The 20,222-nt window shown below is 39.9% G+C and overlaps 2 protein-coding genes across 15 annotated transcripts in view; one reads left to right on the top strand and one right to left on the bottom strand.

Annotated features, from left to right (window-relative positions):
- ABI1 (abl interactor 1) overlaps positions 1 to 1,468 on the top strand; it is a 125,331-nt gene extending 123,863 nt beyond the window's left edge. For all 8 annotated transcript variants that reach the window (XM_048837853.2, XM_048837846.2, XM_048837841.2 and 5 more), the window contains one exon: positions 575 to 1,468. In XM_048837853.2, the coding sequence (XP_048693810.2) occupies positions 575 to 750 (176 nt within the window). In that variant the 3' untranslated portion in view covers positions 751 to 1,468. The remainder of the gene's footprint in view (positions 1 to 574) is intronic.
- A 966-nt stretch (positions 1,469 to 2,434) lies between these two features.
- The window catches only part of PDSS1 (decaprenyl diphosphate synthase subunit 1), a 42,808-nt gene continuing 25,020 nt past the window's right edge, over positions 2,435 to 20,222 (bottom strand). For 6 of the 7 annotated variants that reach the window (XM_048837855.2, XM_048837861.2, XM_048837858.2 and 3 more), the window contains 7 exons: positions 18,232 to 18,373; positions 17,159 to 17,270; positions 16,961 to 17,070; positions 10,111 to 10,191; positions 9,801 to 9,914; positions 4,913 to 4,993; positions 2,435 to 2,883 (listed from right to left, as the gene is read on the bottom strand). In XM_048837855.2, the coding sequence (XP_048693812.1) occupies positions 2,743 to 2,883; positions 4,913 to 4,993; positions 9,801 to 9,914; positions 10,111 to 10,191; positions 16,961 to 17,070; positions 17,159 to 17,270; positions 18,232 to 18,373 (781 nt within the window). In that variant the 3' untranslated portion in view covers positions 2,435 to 2,742. Of the gene's footprint in view, positions 2,884 to 4,912; positions 4,994 to 9,800; positions 9,915 to 10,110; positions 10,192 to 16,956; positions 17,071 to 17,158; positions 17,271 to 18,231; positions 18,374 to 20,222 lie in introns of all 7 variants that reach the window. The other variant, XM_048837854.2, reaches the window with a different exon arrangement.

Raw genomic sequence — 20,222 nt, 5'->3', positions numbered from 1 at the left:
GGATCTGATTTCTTTAGGATTTTCACTAAAAGCTATACTACATAAACATGGCCAGCATTTAGTGAATAGCTACTTTTATCCTTGGTAAGGTTCTACTCTACAAAACTATATAAATAGTACTTTAACAGATGTGTATTTCAGGTTATATCTCCTGTGACAAACCGTGTTGTGGCTACAAGGCTAACAGTTTACACTTCTTTTTTACACCTCAGTGAACTGGATTCTGTTCCTTTTCATGCATCTCAAACATTTTCTATGTTCTACATTCCAATCAGTTACATCTGTGGAATCCAAAAGTTTAATTGATGGCCGAACTGGACCTGTACACCACCTTTACTAGTGGTGATGTTATGAGGAAAATCTATGTTGACTCTCCAGATTTCATATTGAAGGGGTGGGGGAGATGACTTTCCTGTATCTAATATGCTCAGTTTACAATAATCACTGAGACCAACACTGAAAACCCTGAGATGTCCTTACTAGTCACTTTAAAAATGAGACCTGCACTTCAAAATGCTGTGTATTGTGTAATAGTACATGCCAAACTAATTTGTCTGACTCTTTTCATCCCTAGTTGTTGCTATATATGACTACACAAAGGACAAGGATGATGAGCTGTCATTTATGGAAGGTGCAATCATTTATGTGATAAAGAAGAATGATGATGGGTGGTATGAAGGAGTTTGCAATCGAGTGACTGGCCTGTTCCCTGGGAATTATGTTGAATCAATCATGCACTATGCTGATTAGAATCTTTGCTTTTTAAGTTGGGTCTTGTATTCAATCATACCATGATTATTTACAAGAGGGAACTAAAGGTTAACAATTGTCTTAATACACTTTAAAAAAAAAAAAGTGCCCATCTTTTCAGGCTATACTGTTTTAATGGTATGATTGAAGAATGTCCATCTCCATAAGCATAAATCTTTGGAGACAGGTTTGTCTTACCTGATAGCAATTTGTAAAACAAGCAACTGTCTTCTTACTGGTTATGCTTATTTACTTACGCATTGTTAATTTTATGACCAGCCTAAATATTCTTGGGAAGTAGGGTATAATATTTAATGAACCATGATTCAGATTGTGCCATTACATTTTTCAGTGCAGCATGGTAACTAACATTAAGTTAGACTAACATTAAAATCTGGGTGAAAAGTTTAATGTCAGTGCTGGTCATATTACTTTTTGTTAGACTCTTGCTCATTCTTGAACTATAATTGTTTAAAGCATGCATACAAACTTATGTATTGAAATATACTTTTTTAAAAATCCAAGATGCTTCCAATTTGTTGTAAACTTTACCTGGAGTACTCACTAAAATCTATTATAATGAATTGCTTGAGTCTCTAAGGTGTCCATGTGAATCAAAAATGGGTGGTCTTATGTATGTGTAATTTGTACCAAGTTTTTTTAATGAGTAAATTTGCATTACAACTTTTCCATTCATAAATATATAAGTGGAACCAAAGGTCTTGTCCATTACTTTGTCAGCACTTCTAATTGCTTGGCTAAGTCAGTCAATTTATGATTGTGTTATCACTAGCAATGTACTAAACTAAATACAAGTGTTGTAGCCTTATTTTTAACATTGACATTAGTGGGCAAATATATAAAACCTGAAAATTATCCACTTACCACAAAGTTCTTTCAAAATTATCTTGTGTAAAGGGTTTGAGTACTGCTAAAATTAAGTACTTGAAAAAGGATTCTCAGCTGAGTGTTGAACTCATTGTAATTTAATAATTTATTTCAGTTTTGCTGCAACTGACATTACTAAACACAAACTGTATGCTGGAGAAATTTTGTATTTTGAAGCTGATAATACACCAAATAGGTGTCAGAGTTAGCAGTCATACAGAAAGAGGGGACAGACATTCACAGCCTGTTTACTGGAAAATGACACATGCATTTTGCCTCTCCACGGCATTATGGGAATTTAGGCAAAAAGTCAGATGGGATGTTCACCTCAGTTTATACAAAACTGTAATGCTTGGCTTATCTGAAGTAGAGTATGCAGTAAAGGTTTGTTTTGGACTTCAAAGTGCTAAAAGACTAGCAGCTGGAAGCTTGATTGGTTGCTGCATCATTTTTTTTCTAGTGTAAAATTAGAAATATTGAAACTTCCCCACCTTCCTCCCTAAAATCATTGTAACTTCCAAATGCTTTCTGCTTTAACTGTTAATCTCACCTTCTGAAAAATTAGCAACCGATAATTTACCTGTATTTTCTTTATCAATTGGAAAGTCTTCACTTAATTTGTATATAACTTGTTAAAGTTTATGTACAGTCTTTTATAATAAACCATTCTCCTATATAACATTTTGGGTACTTTTGAAGTTTAACACACACAGCTTGGAAAGCAATCAAACCATGGTTTCGCAGTAAACCTTAACATTAAATATTACTGTAAGTGTGAAGTGATATTTTGAACCCATTAATTTTAACTGATCTTTATTCTCATTGTGGCCTTGTACATCAATATTAAGTGTAAACAATACTTCCCACAACAAACACCCTTATTAAAACACAATTAGACAATTAGCACAATAAGATTGATTTTGTTTCATAGTTGTATGGCTTCCCTCAAACATCTTCATAAACTTAAAGTATATTAATTTCAGAAAATATTTTATAAAAATATTTTTTGGTAACCAGCACTGGAAGCAAACCACGATGTTTTGAAGTGTAGTTTTGTAGGCACAGTCTGGTAAGTAGCTGCCAGAATGAGTGGAAGAAGGTGTATCACTTGTCCCGGGTGAGTACAGTTTCTGTGAGCTGAATGAGGGCATCTCTTTCAGGGGATGGCCGGAGTTTACTAATCTCTTTCATCGCTTCATGGCAGTAGCGTTGGGCGAGGTAGGTTGTTTGCTGTACACCATCACTCTTTAAGGAAAAAAAAATTAAATAAGGTAATACATAGTAGTAGTAATTATTTCCATTGCTACATGTAAAACAGCAGTGCTGTTGGAAGTGAGTTAGTGTCTTAGGGCTTGGCTACACTTGCGAGTTAGAGTGCATTAAAGCGCCCTAGCTCACGGGCAAGGCATGTAGAGCGCTCTGACACCACAGCTAGAGTACTCTACTGTGCTGAGAAGATTAATGCTTGCTGTGTCTTGGCTGAAACGCCCAGAGGTCAGCATGAATGAGGTGTTGCATTCCTGTGCTCTGATCAGCCTCTGGAAATGTCCTATAATTTCCTTAAATCAAGTGGCCACTCTTGTCATTGTTTTTGAATTGCTGCAGGAATGCAGATATACCCTTTGAAAGCTCCCTTTCTGACAGCCTGCTGCTTATCTGCTCCAAGACAAAGCAACCATTAGTGTGGAATTCTGTGCGTGTGTGAGAGGGAGGCAGGGGGGTCTGCTGCTGTCTGAATTTACAAGACACCATGCTGACATGCTCTCAGCCCTCCCAAAAACCCACATACACTCATCACCACCCCCGTTTGAAAAGCACATTGCAGTCACTTGCATGCTGGGATAGCTGCCCATAATGCACTGCTCTCAATGCTGCTGCAAGTGTGGCTATGCCAGTGTGCTTGAAGCTGTCAGCATGGACAGACTGCAGCGCTTTCACTACTGCACTCTCTGAAGGCGGGTTTAACTCAAAGTGCTCTACATCTGCAAGTGTAGCCATGCCCTTAAGCCCTCTACATTTGCTCTAGTCACAGACTGGATTTAAATCAGCAAGCAAGAAAGCTTGATTTTAATCTTGTTTTACATTTACACTTCAGTTATTTTCCTGAAGAAAGGTTGATTTCATTCATATAATCTGGTACTACTTGCTAACCAGGATACAGTATACTTAATATAATTGCTTAAATGGGTATAACATAATCAGATTCTTGATTTTAACTTTTGATTAGAAAGGGGCCCATGGTACATTCTAGAGGTGACTAATTTTTGAACTCATGACTTGTCAAGGTGCATTTGAGTGGAAATTGGGATTCAAATGCACAAACAGTAATTGTTTCGCACTGTTAAACTACCTTTTAAATGTGCAGCATAAAGACAAATCAAAACATTTTGCATTTAAAACTGATTTATTAAACAGGAATATCTGTGGTTAGTGAATTAAACTGAGTACTTCTGGTTGGTCATGTCCTATGCAAACGTCCAAATGCTGCAAGTTTAAATTTGACAGATGTATTCTCATTACACAATACTCTACCTCTAAAATCTTAGTTTCTAATGTTAAATTATTAAACTGGAAATCTTTTAGCAGGGCCAGATTTAAACTAATAAGCAATGCAGGCTCTCTCTTGACTGTACCTATGTTTTTTGTACCCCTTAAACATAGCTACTGTTCAGTACCAGGAACTGAGTTCTTGGAATCTGACCCTCTTGGATCCAGTGCATTAACTATTAGAGGTATTGCCGCATCTATCTAATCCAGTAACTTGCCTCTCCTCTCTTCCTCTTAAGTACTGTGCCAGCAAGCTATTTTTCACCCCAGGAGCCAGCAAAGTTTGAATACATGTGCAACACTATCTTTTGATTACATCCTGTAGTTCAGTGTTCTCAGCCTTTCTAGACTATTTTATCCCTTTCATGAGTCTGATCTGTTTTGCATAGCAAGTTTCACCTCATTTAAATGACTCTTATCAAGTCCCAGCCCACTATTACTGAAATAGTTTACTTTCTCATTTTGTTTGTACTGACTTTAATAGTGCTTTAGGTAGCCTCTTATAAAACTAGGCAAATATCTAGATGAGTTTAATGCACCCCTGGAAGACCTCTGTGTACCCCCAGGGGTAGTCCTGGTTGGTTGAGAACCACTCCTAGAGTTACATGCTTTAAAAAAAATACAGCCCTACCCTCTGTGGCTAATTCATGCAATGAATTCTAGACTGCCTCTAGCTGCTACACTAATTTGAAGAATTAAATATATTTATACTTCATACTAGTCTTACCTGAAGTACATATTGCCGAGCACGTTCAACATCACCTGGCAAACTGAATCTCCTCATGATCATAGCATTCATTTCTGGAAACTAAGCATGAAGGAGAAAATTTAACTATTGACTTATGCAATGTTTTCTCTGCATAGCTGTCTGTTACATTAATGTCAAAAGGCAGATAAAAATGTACTAGATCCCTGGACCTAGTCTATTAATACAACCTCAAACAGTCTAATAGAGGCTTCTACTCTACTCAGGTGTCTTGAGGGTCACTGACTGACTTTGGGCCTCTTATCTCATTTGTACAAGGATAACTTACCTGCTTTGAAAAAAATGCTTTAGAGCTCCTCTGATGAAAGGTAATAAGAATACAAGGCATGGGGTAGAAGCTTCACTTTCACACAGCCTCCAGTAACTAGATTATTTCTTCCCCCCTCCCCCTGCACATATTACGTGCTGCATCTTAGGTTTAAGTTTGTGTTGGTTTTAAATATAGATGCAGTAGGGATCAATGTAGTACAGAACCTGTTCTTTTAAAATAGTTAAGGAGCAGAAACCAACCCTCTGGATATCTTTGGGGGGGGGGGAAGTCATGGTAAATCTTGGATGTAGTGTAAATTAGATGCCTCTCCCCAAGAAATGGGGCACAGCAAGATAAGACACAGCCATTCAAACATAACTGAACCTGGCCCATTTGATGTGCATCAGACTTCCTAATGTGCTAAATATTTAATTAGAATTGGACCCAGATTAGATCCCCACCCTTACTGAATATGGTAGATTTGAATTAAATGGGCAAAGTAAGGGCTGTTTTCCTCCTCTACTTGTAATCATCCCTGCAGGTAATATCTAGCTCAAAATTCAATACCAAACCAAACCACTGTCTATGGCAACAAAACAGCTACAGTGGGGGTGGGCGGGCGGGGGGGGGGGGGGGCAGCTATACAATTGCACTACAGAAATTTTGGGCTCAGGCAGGCTGATCCAGGCCAGCTGTGGGTGTTTAAGTACAGTGATGAGAGGGTATACATGTTCAGAAATGCATACTAAACTCTTCCTGTTTACATTCAAGGATGACAGCATAGGTATCTATCTTAATACTTAATGTAGCTAATAACTCTGGCTTTTCATATAAAATCTGAACATTTAAAAAGTAGGATACTGGTGTTTTCAGCCTCAAAAGTGTGGTTAATGAGTAAAAGTCTTACTCTACAACTCTGCCAGTCTAAAGTGCATTGTCTGGGTAAATCACTGTCAAATCCAAACAGCTGCTAGCCCTTACTTCCTCCAGATGTTGTATTTTAGAACACATTATTTCACAGCATGCAGGAACTTCAGCATCACTGTGCTGCTTTATAAAAATAAAGTTATTTTTTCCTCATCAGGGGACAGCTATGATTAAGCTAAATTTTAACTTGTGCTATACATTTGTAAAGGATTTTCAGCACCAATCTGTAACTTGAGAAATTTTGTATTGGGGACCTACATCTCTCCCTAATGACAATGTTCCTCTTACTGCTTTCAAGCAATTTCCTTAGGCAGAACCTACAACGGTTAGTGCTCACTGGGTTTTCTATCAATTCCAACTTTCTTACTGTATTATGGCAATTTTAATTACAATTTGCATATTATTCATCTCTGGTAGTTTTGCAAGACTGTCAAAGCACTAATAACCTAACTTGCAAAAATATAGAAAAACCAGACAGACCTTTCACGCAGTTATTTTTAACCTTAAAATCTGCATATAACAGCTAATGTATAAATCTTTGAAAAGAGTGCTTATTAATTCTAAAGTCACCTCTTAAAAGAATAGGATTGCAAATGTATGAGAATTTAATGTTTAACTATTCTGTGCAAAAATGAGAAATTCCCACTTCTTGGTAAATTCTCTTAAGGGAACCAAGATGTAGCCTGCAGCTTTCATTTCAATTGTTAAAAAAACTTGAATACAGTCACATTATGCAGAGCTGGGGCTGATGTTACATTTATACATATAAATTTTAAGAAATCTCACACTTCTAAGTCAACTTTAAATGCATAAAAGTGTTGATCATTTATTTTATAACACTTTTCTGTGAAAGTGGAAGCCAAAGGCATTTCCAAAGCTATAATGACTTGTGTTTGTAAAAGCATCTTCAACATATGGACATAACAGGTTAACTGCTGGCTAAAATGGTAGGAGGAAGAGAAGCAGATGTATATCTTTTGCCAAAGAAAAATTAACCTTCAGGGAAAACCCTTTACAGGTTTTAGACTGAGTTTTTCTTCTTCAAAGGGCTTGTTTTACATAGCCCTGCAGTTCAGACTAGAGGGGTGTGAATTGCACTGCACAGACACAAACTAAAAGATCCTAGTTCACATTAATATAATCCTGCTGCAGAGTCCCCCCAGGAGCATTACAGTGTGGCACTTTGTTGCATACTGCTAATTCCTATCCCAAGTGTGGGGGATGTGTTGACAGCCTCCATGCAAATGGATGTATAACATTTATTGCTACTAGTACAAATAAGAAAAGGAGTACTTGTGGCACCTTAGAGACTAACCAATTTATTTGAGCATGAGCTTTCGTGAGCTACAGCTCACTTCATCGGATGCATACCGTGGAAACTGCAGAAGACATTATATACACACAGAGACCATGAAACAATACCTCCTCCCACCCCACTGTCCTGCTGGTACAAATAAGTGTCTGATTACATAAGTTTTAAAAACTGGATCTGGGAATGCAAACGAACACATTACTTAAGCCTGTAGCGTGGCTCAGTACGAGTTGCTTGTAAACAGCAGGAAATTGTCAATGAGGAAGCCTTCCACTGGACATAAAAGGCCTTCCAAAATGTTCTGTGGAAGGACAGCCAGATGAAGCATTGACAATTGCCTTCTGTCATCAAGATATAAAGAGTGAGTGTGAAAGGGGGAACACTAATAAGTAGCCTGTAACCAAAACACTGGACTTGTGATCAATGAAAATTCTAAAATGTCAGTTTTTTAACCTTTATTTTAATATTAGAAACTCAAGTTGTGTCTACTCTAGAACAATTCATAAAATGCAAACAGAGTCGAACCAAAAGCTGATTAACTGAGTAAGATGGAAGTATGGCTAAGAGAATGGATCCTGTACAGCTAATTTTATCTCCTCCAGTTTCTTCCATTACTATACTGTGGCCAGAACGAAGAATTACAAAGCTGCTAGTGACACTTACCCCCAGATGATTTGAGAATAGAAGCCGCCTTAAACGACTAAACACAAGTAGTACTGGGAGACTACTGGGTCTTGGCCATACAGAGGCTGAAAACTAGATTTTCATGCCATCTGCCACAATAATCTTTACTCTTTTAGGATCTTACTAATTTTTTTTTTCAACAAGAAAGGTGCCACTAACATTGTGTACCTTGTGACAAGCAGAACCACACAACCTTAGTGTGTAAACTTTCTCCCCTTTGCCTGATGTCACCTCTCCATGCCCTTTCTATCTTAGATCCTAAGCTTCTCAGGGTCAGGTACTATGTCTTTAACCACTCTGTAGAGCAGGGGTTCTCAACCAATTTTATGGTAGCCACAGAGTGTGGCCACCAACTCTTGCTGGTGGCCGCTCTGACAAACCAGTCTGTCTGACTCCCATGGCTCTTCCCTGAGAGCCTGCCCCAGGGAAGGTGGGTCAGGAATTCACCAGCCACCTGTGGAGTCCCAGGCTCCCCATGCCCCAGCTGCCCGGAGCAGGGGAGCTGCCCAAGGGAGTGCCCTGGTAACTGAACGCTGCAGCTGCCTCCACTGCCAAGAGCCACATCCAGTACCGCACACACCAGCCCCACATGGCTCCTGAGGCGCTTCCCAGAACCCCCAAGGAGGCTGAATGGTGCAGGGCACTGATCCCTGTTGGCAGTGCCAGCACAAACATCAAGGTGGCAGATTTTGCTGCCCTTGGTAACAGCTAGTCAAGAGCAACAGCTGGGTGCTGCAGGCAGGGGCTGCTGCTTTGCTTCCCATCCCTCCCCTCCCCCAAATCTCCACCCACCCATGCTTTGAAGGCTGTCATGGCTGCAAACCAATCTACTGGTGGCTGCTTTTGAGAAACACTGCATGCCATGTGCACCTATGATGTAATATACAAATGTAAATAAATAAAATACTAAGTTAATAAAACAGGTTCTGGGTCAGACTCATCAGCACTCTACAGATCAATCAACTACACAGATTCTTGTAACAGTGCTGTGCACTGTGTCTGCCTGCGCTGTGGCAGTCTGCAAGTGTCTTCCCTTTTCTGTCCACTTGCTGTTCATTTCTATGCTGCATCCTCTTTCTGTACTTTGCAACTGTCGCTGTTCCTTTTTTCTGGTGTATGTGCCTCTCTTCCCTTTTTCTCTAGAAAATCATCACTAAGTAAAGAGAGACCTTACAGGGTGGGTACGAGTTCTCGTGACTCCTTGAGGATTTCCCATTGAAACAAATGGAACATGGAGGGTTTTGTTCTCAGGGGCCACTAGACATCGCTCCCTTTCTATGTGGCCTGTACCATCCCTGCCTTCCTGTCTCTTCTAAAAGGCGGCTCTCTTGCCATACCGTCCTTCCCCTTTGTGCAAGTGTGGACCCATATTAGTCTCTGACTCTATTTTTGTTCTGGAAGATGTAAGGAAGGAAAAAAACCACACTTATCTAAGCTTGTTCTAACTCATTTCTCTTCAAGCCCTCAGTAATAATGGTCCACTCTCCAATGGAGAAATGCTGAATGCAGCTCCCGCTGGAGCCAGTCAATGCCAGTACTTGTTTCATTAGGTAAGAGGAGAAGAGATCCTTCCAGCTATGTCCTAAGCATATTTTAAATTGATTAGATTTCAAGTTGATAGTATCCCTTTAACCCAGCAGGTTTTATTATTTTTGGAGAATGTTCTTTAAACCTACCTGTTGGCAAGCAAATAAAACAGGGCCTGTGGCTAATCCAAGTTTGAGATCTGCTGCTGCTGGTTTCCCCAGTTGGTCAGCACATGATGTAAAATCAAGCACATCATCTATTAGCTGGAAGAAGACAAACACAAAAATTTTTTAGCACATTAAAAACAACCAACATTATACAACACATTTTAATTGCTGTGTCTAGTTAAAAAGATTTATGTAGCGAATTACAGCAATCCAGTTTGCTTTCCAATGTAGTTTTGAGAAGTGTGCATTTTAGACTTCCCACTAATTCTGTAAAAGCAACAGAATACACTACCTGAAAAGCTATGCCAACATTTTTTCCATACTGGTATGCAATCTCATGAACTTTTGGATCAGGGCAGCCTAGTATGGAAACCTGAAAGGAAAAAGAAAAGGGACAGCTCTAATTATTCATCTGCAACTTGTTTGTTTTTATGTGCAACATAATAAGCACAGTGAACATCTGGGACAGGGGAAGAAGCCACATCTAGAGCATTCTTCCCCATCCCCAATTCCCTGTTTATGCGCACACACAAATATCTAGGCCCATTAGAAAACACAAAACCCAACAGAACTGCAGTATTAAATTCTGGATAGAGATTAACTTTATTATGGTTACAGAGTATACTGTAAGGAGAGGGAATGCAGCAGGAGGAGATGTTACACATGTAGGTTGTCTAATGCAGTTCAGCAACACAGGGCCTGAACATAATTGTTAGGAAGATAGGGCTCAAGTAGGTAGATGGATCTTACAAGCCTCCCAGTAACAGAGACTATGGAGTTGGAAGAGTGGTGCCTAAGCTAGGACAGGTGAGAGAGGGAAGATTATTTTCATGGGAGATGTTAACTGTCCAGAAATGAACTATCAATAGAGATGTGCTGATAAACTTGAAATTTCCACTGAATTATTGGGGGGGGGGGGGGGGAGTTGGTGGCAAAGGGGGCTGGGATGGGAAAGGCACGTAATACTAGACCAAATCATCACTGGTTTTGAACAAACCATCAGGAATCTTGAGGTTCAAGAACTGATTGAACTGCAGCCATACTATGGTAATGTGGCTCTTTGTCCATGAGTAGCAGGCAGAAAAAAAAATCCCCTATGTAATCCTTGGGGAAAATACATTAGCATTTTACTTAAGTGCACACAAACGGATGAACTACTCTGAAATGTTCTCCAGCGAACACTTTAACCTCCCTGGTCACTCAATTTCAGACCTAAGAGTCGCAATTCTCCAACAAAAAACCTTCAAAAACAGACTCCAACGAGAAACTACAGAATTGGAATTAATTTGCAAACTGGACACCATTAACTTAGACTTGAACAGAGACTGGGAGTGGATGGGTCATTACACACAGTAAAAACTATTTCCCCATGCTAAATTTTTTCCCCCTACTGTTACTCTCACCTTCTTGTCAACTGTTTGAAATGGGCCATCCTGACTATCACCACAAAAGTTTTTTTTTCCCTCCTGCTGATAACAGCCCACCTTAATTGATCGGTCTCGTTACAGTTGGTATGGCAACACCCATTTTTTAATGTTCTCTTTGTGTATATATATATATATCTATATATATATCTTCCTACTGTATTTTCCACTGCGTGCATCCGATGAAGTGGGTTTTAGCCCACGAAAGCTTATGCTCAAATAAATTTGTTAGTCTCTAAGGTGCCACAAGTCCTCCTAGTTGTACTAGTGTAACTCTCCATGGAATAACCATAGCAACATAACTATACTAGTATAACTTGAAAAACTCTCCTATGCAGGCAAGCCCTATGTCATCAGAGTCACAACAGATCTGTTGCAAAGTCAATCTTATAGGAATTCCGATAGCTTCCCCACTAAACCTGGGTTCAAAATTCTTACTCCTAAATTCAGTCTTCCAAGATAAAGAAGATAAGGAACCCTTCGTAATAGTTCTTACACTACAATGAGACAACTCAGTTTACTTAAAACTGTATTTCAGAAACATTGTATTTTTTTTAGAACTAGGAACAATTTCCCAGATGTTATAAGCAAGGCTAAGATGCCATCTTGCCACTCTGATTTCAAACAGTGTTCATGAACTAGCCCCTCAGAGCTGATGGCTATATATATATATATAAAATCCCTTGTTATTTACTACTCATAAATTAATACTTCAAATTCCAGTTACTTTGTTGTATGGGAATCTCTTCCACAGAAAGTAGATTATCAAACGGAAATGACTTTAGTGAATTTTTTTTAAATGAATGAGGGGATTTATCAGACATTCTGTAATAGTGTCTGATGCACCTGATACAGTACTTCTATTCGCTCAAACCTGTTACTAGACTTTACAGTTTATTTTAATGTGCATGCGTAGCTTGAGGTGGTTCTGTATCATCAGTGACATTATATTCTTTAATATGTCAAGAGGAGCGAACACAGTTTAGGCTCCAATTCTGCACTGAGTTATGTGCAGTGGACCCCCATGAGAGACACCCAGTGGAAGTTTAAACTTAATTAAATTTGGAATCGTTGGCTAGATAGAGACGTACAGATTCTTCCTTTCATTGTACTCCCTATGACAAATCCTTATGGCCACACAGAGCTCTGTTGAGGTCAGTGGGGCTCTTTGTGGGTGCAGGGATATGCATGCACAGATCAGCTTGTAGGATAAGAGCCAAAGTCTGTAAAAACTGGAGTCCTGCTGATGAAGCAGGAATCTCTGATGCAATTTTTATACTTACTTCAATGAAGAAATATTTTTAAAAAAATCCCTATTTTGAAAGTATCTTATACAGAATGCAAATCTTTACCTGGCTTTGAAATCTAATTATAGCAGGAAAAATAGGCAAGAGAGGGAGAAGCTGCTAAGCTTATTTGGTGTCTCAGGTTTCTCATGACAGCTGGGAATTCCATTTGTGCTTCATTGCTGTGAATTCCTGAACGCCTCCACTCCCATACTGTCTTTGAAAAATGCCTTTCAGTAACTCAGGCTACTGTGACTCTCAGGGCCATCTGCCACTATTTACTGAGGCCGGCATGTACTACTCCGGCCGTAGCGTAAGCACACATCTACCATGTAGTTAATACACACTGGAGATTGTGACAGCTTTAGGCCCTTGATAGACTGTTTATTTAGTTACCTCAATGGCATTTTGGTTCTAATGTAACATTGCTTTGGAGATGCAGACGATAAACTAGTTCAGTTACAGGAAAAGACCATCCGTATCCTGTTGAGGCACTGTCCCAGGAACACACCAATCGTCCTTCCTCTAGATCAGGGGTCGGCAACCTTTCAGAAGTGGTGTGTCGAGTCTTCATTTATTCACTTTAATTTAAGGTTTCGTGTGCCAGTAATTAACAGTTTTTAGAAGGTCTCTCTCTAGAAGTCTATATATTATATAACTAAACTATTGTCGTATGTAAAGTAAACAAGGTTTTCAAAATGTTTAAGAAGCTTCATTTAAAATTAAATTAAAATGCTGATCTTACGCCACCGGCCCGCTTAGGCCGGCAGCAGGCTGAGCGGGGCCTGCGGCTGGGACCCTGGCTGGCAAGGGGCCGGCAGCCAGGACCCCAGACCAGCAATGGGCTGAAAGGCTCAGCCTGCTGCTAATCTAGGGTTCTGTCTGCCAGCTCCTGCCAGCCAGGGTCCCGGCTGCCGGCCCCATTCAGCCCACTGCCGGTCTGGGATCCCGGCCCTGCCCACACAGAGTGGGTACCTACCTTCTCCCTGGTTCTAGCCCATTCTCTTCCTCTCTGCACTGAGCTGAGGGTGGGAGTGCACTGAGCACAGGGCTGGGGTGCAGGGTCTGGTGAGGAGGTAGAATGAGGGAGGGGCTCAGGGTTGGGTGTGGAGTGCTTACCTGGGCAGCTCCCATTTGGTGCGGGGGGGGGGGGGGGAAGGGAGGCGAGAGAGAGAGTGTGTGTGTGATATATATATATATATATATATATATGGTGGGGTGCAGAAGCTCCCGTTTGGTGCTCAGGGTGGGGGGTGCAAGAGTCAGGGCATGGGGGGGGTTCACGAGTCAGGGCAGGGGGCATGTGAGGAGGGTGCAGGAGTCAGGGCATGGGGTGTGGGGGGACTGGAGTCAGGGCTGGCGGTGTGTGTGGGGGGTGCCGGGGTTAGGGCAGAGGGCTGGGGGTGTGGGGTGCTCCCAGCCCCCTGCCCAGAGCGGCTCACAGCAGGGGGCTGGAGGGGATATGCCCTGATTCCACCCCCCTTTCCCAAGGCCCCATCTCCACCTCTTCTCCGCCTCCTCCCCGGTGCAGCGAGTGCGCTGTGGCTCTGCTTCTCCCCCTCCCTCTCGAAGGCCATCAGCTGATCGGCAGCAGGGAGGGAGAGGAGGAGGGGCAGGAACCCAGCACGCTGGGGGAAGAGGCGGGGGGAGCTTGCCTGCTCTGCAGCAGCAGCTGCTGGCAGGACCAAGTTTCTTCACCCTGCCCCCGTGTGTGGGGCGGCTGAGAATAGCGGGCCAAGGCGGACAGGATTTTTAATGGCACGCTGCTGCCTGCCAGGGTTCTGGCCTGGGTTTGGCAGCAAGCTGAGCAGGGCCAGTGGCTGGGACTCAGCAGGCAGCAGCATGCCATTAAAAATCGGCTCGTGTGCCGTCTTTGGCATGTGTGCCATAGATTGCTGACTCCTGCTCTAGATTCATTCTAACTAAAATCCCATTAGAATTAGTTTTTGCCATTTTTTTCAGCCAATATTTTACCTGATTTATATGAAACTGGAAACAATGAGTGTCTTTTCCTTCCCTTAACACAAGAACTGAATTGGCTCATGCTAGCAGGACTTATCCTAACTGATATTCTTAATCACCAATAATATAGCCTTAGTTTGGCCTTGAGAATGAAGTCATCTTCACTTAAACACTTGGACACTTAAAAGAACCCACTTCCAAGCTACAGATAATGATTCTGCTGACCATTCTTCTGGCTACGAAGAGCTGAACTCCTTCTGAACCCATCAGCTCTCCTTAAATAGCCCAAACTGTCCCATGAAAGTGTGCTCCAGGCACTTTCTGCCACTCATTCTATCAGTACCATTCTTCCCATCCTTGCTGACCTATGAAGAAAGAAACTGCAGGAAAGACTAAAAAATGTCATTGTCATAGTGTGCAGAGCTACAGTTTTGCCCCCAAGGATAATCCCCCCCCATACTTTTATTTATAAATATGATTTTGCTGCATCCGAAATGCTAAATTTCCAGTGGTGGAAGCCATAATTATGCACAGTAAAAATACAGGAAGGCAACAGTAAAACAAGCTCCCTTTCCTGTCAACTGTACCTCAGCTACACTTTAGATGGATGCCCCTGAATCCCTGGCTTTTGTGCAAACTCTCAGAGAGGCCAATAAGCAAACTGAAATGGTGGAATTTGTAACGAGCATCTATCTAATGGGAATGAAAGACCCTGTGAATTCTTTTTTTAGGTTGTCAAAATTGCTATCCAACAGCAACAGCTTTCAGTTACACTGAATATGTGATGAGTCAGAAGCTTGATGTGACTGTCTTTACTCAGGCAAAATTCTCACTGCAGATTTGAGCCTTAGAGAGGAAAGCTCTATCACACATTACTATTCATATGAACCATCCATGTCCTGATCTGTTTCTATAAAAAGAGTTGCCTAAGAAATACATCTGAATCCTTTTTGGCAGATAAAATTCTCTACTTCCAAAATATAAGATCCCACTGAAATTTAGATCCTTGGATACTATTGCATGAAGTTAGTAAAGCAGTTGATAGCATGACCATTTTGAAGGTAGGTGTGGATCTGGTATCAATGATTGGTGGTAGCCTTTTTTCAGGGACCCCAACTTTGTTGCAAGATTAGGTCTAAGTGAAAAATTAAGAGAAATAATGCTTTATCTTTGTTTTGTTGCCAGTGGATATTCCCAATCTGCTTCAGAAACACAAAAGAAACTATCATGAATTTAAGAAGCTTTGGAAATAGATTACTCTTAATTAGAAATGAAACCATTTCAAGATTTAGGTATTCCCAATGTTGTATGCAAATACGACTGGAGTGTTTTCTGTTTTCCTTGAACTGGTCAGATTTCCAGATTCCTCCGACAGATTTTTATGGAAAGTATACTGTACTGAGAGTGTTCCAATAAGGTATTACAATATTGGAAATAATGTCCTGTTTTATATAATCCACTTTATTTAGGCAATTTTCAACTGCTCTCTATTGCAGGAATGTACCACTGATTTCAGAATAAAACACTTAACAATACAAATTTGTTAGACTAATTGTTTTTGAACTGCCTCTTATTGCTAAGGTTGTGTTCCAGCTACACTTCCCTTTCTGACAACATTATGGCTCTCTTTGGGAAGGGGATGGGGTGGTGGGGGAAGAAGAGAAAAGCATTTTTGTCACTTCCTGCATTTTCTAAATTGGTAATAAACATGGTTTTTTGAATAAGTTTCTTGTCTGTACAAGTCAATATTCATTTGTTGTGTAACGAAAGTAACAGAATTTGGTGGTAAATGTGGAGAGCAGGGTATAGTAGGGTCTGACTGACTGTCAGTTTGTTTGGGACTCAGTCCTTTAATTTATGCTTCTGTCATTTTACAATAATGGAACTAGACATGATTGTTTTAGTCACCCCTAACTCACGCAACTAAAAACACATTCAATTCATAAGACTTAATGAGGACCAGAAGAGAATGTATTTCCTATTTAGCGCAATGTTAAATAGGAAGAACACAAACCGTTTAAATTTTTTGCACTGTTCATGTAGGTCTCTGCATTACAGTTTACTATGCTACACTACAGCAGACAACAGACATGAAAGGAAACTTATATTCAACAAATTATAAGATGACCAGTTCTCGGACATGGATTTTAAAAATAGGCTCAAACTTCTAACATTTTAGAAATCAGCTCAGGAGTCTATAGTGGATCTTACTGTGAACTGAGTGAGGAAAGAGTAAAAAAGTCTGTCTCCGCATGTAAAACAGAAAGGAAAGAATGAAAACCAATAATGGAGGCTGCACAGCTGAATTGGGATAAAAATCTTAACCAAAGATCCATTAGGACTGTGGCAAAATACTAGTTGAAGAATCTAGTTTGGAGCATTTCCAAAGAAAAACAACATGTAACTGGGAATTTAGCTGTGAAGCTTACAGTAAGGTATGTTAACTTGTGGAGAAACAGAACGTACATACTGCTTTACAACTGTTTGCGATAAGACTTGCAGTCTTCTTAAAGGTCTTCTCGAGGTAGTGAGTAAATCTCTCATTTTCATTTTCTTTGGAGCCCAACTGAAGGAATTCACCTATAAAGATGCAGGGACAAAGTCTTTATTTTTTAGGTTTATTGTTTAGACAAAGAAGTATAAAGATACAAATAGAAAAAAACCTTACCACGCACCAAATCTTCAATCACCTGACTTAATACCGATATAATAGTAGTGTTTCCAATTCTTGCTAAAGCAACAGAAGCTGCTGAAAGGATAAAATCCCCAGCTAAAACAGCCTGAAAAAAAAAAAAACAAGAGAAGATTTTTGGTTTTGGTTTTGTTTTTTTTAAAAGGTCTCTTCACATAAAAAATACTAGGGACAATCTGACTCCCTGTACATTATCCAGGTCTAGTCATATTAGATCATTTTCCACACAAAGTGTACATGTCTGACTGAAAGCTGGAAAAAGGAAAAAAATAGTTACAGTATTTAAATTTGAACCATTTTGGAGTTCCCATTTTACAGTGATCTCTTTTTTGCTATATATAGGGTTTTTCCTACTTGCATTATCTGAGTGTGTTTTACCTGCAAGGTAAAGAAATAAGTTTTATTCACTATATACTGTATCGTATGGTTACTATGCTACTGTTATTGTGTAATGTCAATTAGTTCTAAAGTGTCTTAAAAAACTTGGGAGTGTCACTGATCTCCGTCATCCCCCAGGACTTCCTGAATAATTTTTTTTCAAATGCTTTATGAAGCAGCTTAGTCATCTTACATATTTCACAAGAGAATGATAACAGCAAAACCTTTGCTACCTTAAGCCATATATTTAACATTTTAAAGCCTGAAAATTCTAATGCTAGCATAAAAGCTCTTTTGGCTTGTTATTTCAACAGGGGAAACCAATACATGAGATGCTTAAAAGGAGGCATATTTTCAAAGCATTTCAACATGATTTTAGCTACTGTATGCAACTGTCATTAAAGTCAATAGGAATCACACAGTAAAAACATCTTCCCACTATACTTTGAAAATGTAGGGTTAGAAAGTTTATCCATTTTACCCCCTGTATGTAGGAATTCATACCATGTTCACAATTATGTGATCAGCTCAGATTGTACCCCTTTTTCTAAACAGCCCCAGCATCTACCATAGCCACACTCTGCTGCCAAGGAGAGAGACACTAAATATTAGCAACATGACAAATACAAATCTCCACTTTACCAGTGCTGTATACAATAACAGAGACTCACCTTTCTCTCCCCCCAGATTTGATTAACAGTCATTTTTCCTCTCCGAGAATTTGCATCATCAATGACATCATCATGAACTAGACTAGCAGTATGGATCATCTCTGCAATTATGGCCACAGAGCGTTGGCTTGCTTGCACCTCCCTAAAATTATAAAAACCCCACACACCTTTAAGTGTCAAGCAAGCATACTATGTGCACTGCAATATGCTCATGAAAAATCTCTATGGAAACTAAGAGAAACTATTATTTTTCAACAGCAGTGGTTCTCAAAACATTTTCATGTTCTGAACCTAACACTGACTGCCAACTTTCTCAACTCTGTATAAGCAGACAAGAGAAAAGTCAGATCATTTTAATAGAATGGGTGCAATTGGTTGGTTACATCTCCCCATTTTGTAGCAGTCTGTATATAGGCTTATTTCTGCAACACTGCAGTTAACGGGAGTTATGCCATTAACTTCAATGAGAGCTGAATCAGGCTCTATACATCTCTGTATATAGGGCTTCAACATCTTATCGCATTGCTTGCAACCCTCACTGCTCCAATATCTGCAAGTCAGGATACAGTTTGGTTCTGTCTTCCTGTGTTTGTGCTACCGCCCTTCCCAATTTTGATGTTTCCCACAAATTTGATTGTGGCTGAATTTACACCAAAGAAACACTTGGACAATGATACTTGAAGGAGCCACAGAATGCAGATAATTGTGAGTTCTGCTAGTCAAAAACATCTGAAAACTTTTAGTGTTCCCTGGGCTGGGCTACATTTAGGAAGAGTCATCACTATTTTAAAGTTGATATCCTTCCCTACTGCAACAGTAGCAGATGATTTCAAGATCATGTGAAAGTGTCCTGTAGACCATAGTTTGAAAAAACACTGCTCTAAGAAAATTACATTAAATGGTCCTGGTTTTACTGTAGTATCCTTTCTTCTGTTTATGCTATTTAAAGAACAATTCCACCACCACCACCCTACTCAGGAGGTCTGATAAATTTAGTAAATTTAAATGGCAGGTTCAAGAAAAATAAAAAGGCTGCAAACATGATATATAGCTGAGTGTAGGTCTGGAACTGAAATTTAAGTAAATTTTGCTGATAATCCATGAGCCAGAATAGATACAAGCTTACTCTTCCATAGCAGTGCAGGGCCACCACAGCTAAGTAGAAAAAAACCTAAGACTCTGAATGAACAGAAGGAACAGATTTGTTCTACAATAAGTTGCATTTTTCAGTCCCTTTTTTGACCATATTTTATAAATTTCACTTTTCTCTTCCCATGCAGCACTAGCAAGGTTTGTGTAATACAATGGCATACTTTACATGCAAAACATTCAAGAATCAGTTGAGGTCAAAGTTTGCAGGAGGAAAAGACTTTTCAAAAATATTATTGGCAACTTTTAGACATTAACTTTCTTTCCCCATCCATACTTGTGGGTGAAACATACATACAGTAGAGCCTCACAGTTACGAACTGACCAATCAACCACACACCTCATCTGGAACCGGAAGTACACAATCAGGCATCAGCAGAGACAAAACAAAAACAAAAAAAACCCGCAACTACAGTACTGTGTTAAAGGTTAACTACTAAAAAAAAAAATAAAGGGAAAGCAGCATTTTTCTTCTGCATAGTAAAGTTTCAAAGCTGTATTAAGTCAATGTTCAGTTGTAAACTTGACAGAATAACCATAACGTTTTGTTTAGAGTTATGAACAATCTCCATTCCCGAGTTGTTAATAACTCTAAGGTTCTACTGTAGGTCTAATTAAGAGCAAAATAACTGCATTAAAGGAATACTATTCACAGAATGTCCAGTTCAAGTGCAATCCTGATTTTTCCAAAGCATGGTCATGACCCCCAGGATTGTACTGTACTCTCTATTTTAGGTTCCGCAGCGTTTCTCAAATGCAGCCACCATGGCTGCATGAGGCCACCACAGGCTTTTCTTGCGCCCACAGCCTCCTGGGTTGTGATTGGGGGAAGGGGGCAAAGT

Source organism: Caretta caretta, chromosome 2 (genome assembly GCF_965140235.1).
Source record: "Caretta caretta isolate rCarCar2 chromosome 2, rCarCar1.hap1, whole genome shotgun sequence".
Classification (NCBI taxonomy): domain Eukaryota; kingdom Metazoa; phylum Chordata; order Testudines; family Cheloniidae; genus Caretta; species Caretta caretta.
This window is presented reverse-complemented; position numbering and strand designations above follow the sequence as displayed.